General features: G+C 49.3%; 1 protein-coding gene across 1 annotated transcript; it reads left to right on the top strand.

Annotated features, from left to right (window-relative positions):
- Positions 1–798: 798 nt before the first annotated feature.
- On the top strand, positions 799–1,114 carry BO97DRAFT_430191 (uncharacterized protein; the record flags this gene model as incomplete). Its single annotated transcript, XM_025697428.1, has 2 exons — positions 799–892; positions 942–1,114. 2 exons carry the CDS (start codon positions 799–801, stop codon positions 1,112–1,114), a joined length of 267 nt encoding a protein of 88 aa, XP_025545616.1.
- Positions 1,115–1,241: the final 127 nt, after the last annotated feature.

Here is a 1,241-nt window from a genome sequence, read left to right as displayed (position 1 = left end):
CGCGCACAGATAGCTGAAAAGATCGGAATGAGCACAACGAGAGCCAGACATTTAAGATAAGACTCACGGCAAAAAATTGCAATACCTGCACTGTGAACTGCCAGCAGGATAGAAACCCAAGTCTGCACTAGTCTTTATTAGATTAGATGCAGTCGTAGCTCTGGCTTGTATACATATACCGTTCGGTTCCGGGATATGGGTCTTCTTATCAGGGCGAATGGTAGAATAGGCACAGCCTATAGATATTGAGTGCATTTTCTCACACGCGGCCGCAATGCCTACCATAGAATAGAGAAATGTGTCCTAGGCGCTAGTTAGACTACGGTGGCATTCTGGTCCTCCATCTGACATACTGTGAAGAGTGTGAATCCACAGGCCAATACCGTGAACCATATTGACGAGCGCCAAGTGCTCCATGCTGATAGATGTTTGCGGCTGGACGGCAAGTCCGAGGCTGGTTGGACGCGCATGCTTGCAAGACAACTCAGCTTGGTCGACGGTACCGAGGCTTTACAGCTTTTGGCCATTAGCGCCCCGCCGTTTTATTTGTACTTGCTTAGTCGGAGTATCACATGTGGCGGGACACACCAGATGTAGGATGCAAGCTGCCTATCTCTTTTGCTAATGCCGTGCTATTATCGCGGGCGAGATTGGGTTCCACAGGCTAGACCATGCGCAGATCGTCTGCGCCAAATTTATTTCAGCTTCTTCGCCGGCCTTTATGCACCATGGACTGCTCAACGGAATTAGTGCCAGCGCTCCCTCGGATTCTATTAGTATTTCCGCAAACCTCTAACCATGCCGAGGACAGGAACGACCCATCCGCCAGCGTCTTTTGATACACCTAAGAATGTCCGAATCATTGATCGCAGCTTCTCTATCACCTGTCGGAGTTGGCAATACGACAAAAGCGGTTGCGTGAGACCACCTAAGAACAGTAGGTGAAAAGGGACCATCGTTCTTCGTTGGCAACCTCGACGCCGTTGTCGAGAAGTTGGACGAGTGGAACACTCAGCTCCCGTTCGTCAAACCCTTTTACGGTTCGTCCATCGATGATCCTCTTGTCCATGATTATGGATTAAATCTGATTGCTGATAACCTCCTCAGCTGTTAAATGCAATGATAACAAGACTTTGCTTGCTCTCTTGGCCAGGAAAGGCTTGGGTTTTGATTGTGCGTCCCAGAAGGAGATGCAGCAGATCCTACAGTGTGCGGTCAACCCCGAGGATATCATCTTTGCT

The sequence above is a fragment of the Aspergillus homomorphus genome (genome assembly GCF_003184865.1).
Source record: "Aspergillus homomorphus CBS 101889 unplaced genomic scaffold BO97scaffold_144, whole genome shotgun sequence".
In the NCBI taxonomy this organism is placed as follows: Eukaryota; Fungi; Ascomycota; class Eurotiomycetes; order Eurotiales; family Aspergillaceae; genus Aspergillus; species Aspergillus homomorphus.
Note: the sequence above shows the minus strand (reverse complement) of the source record. Positions and strands in the feature narration are given on the sequence as shown.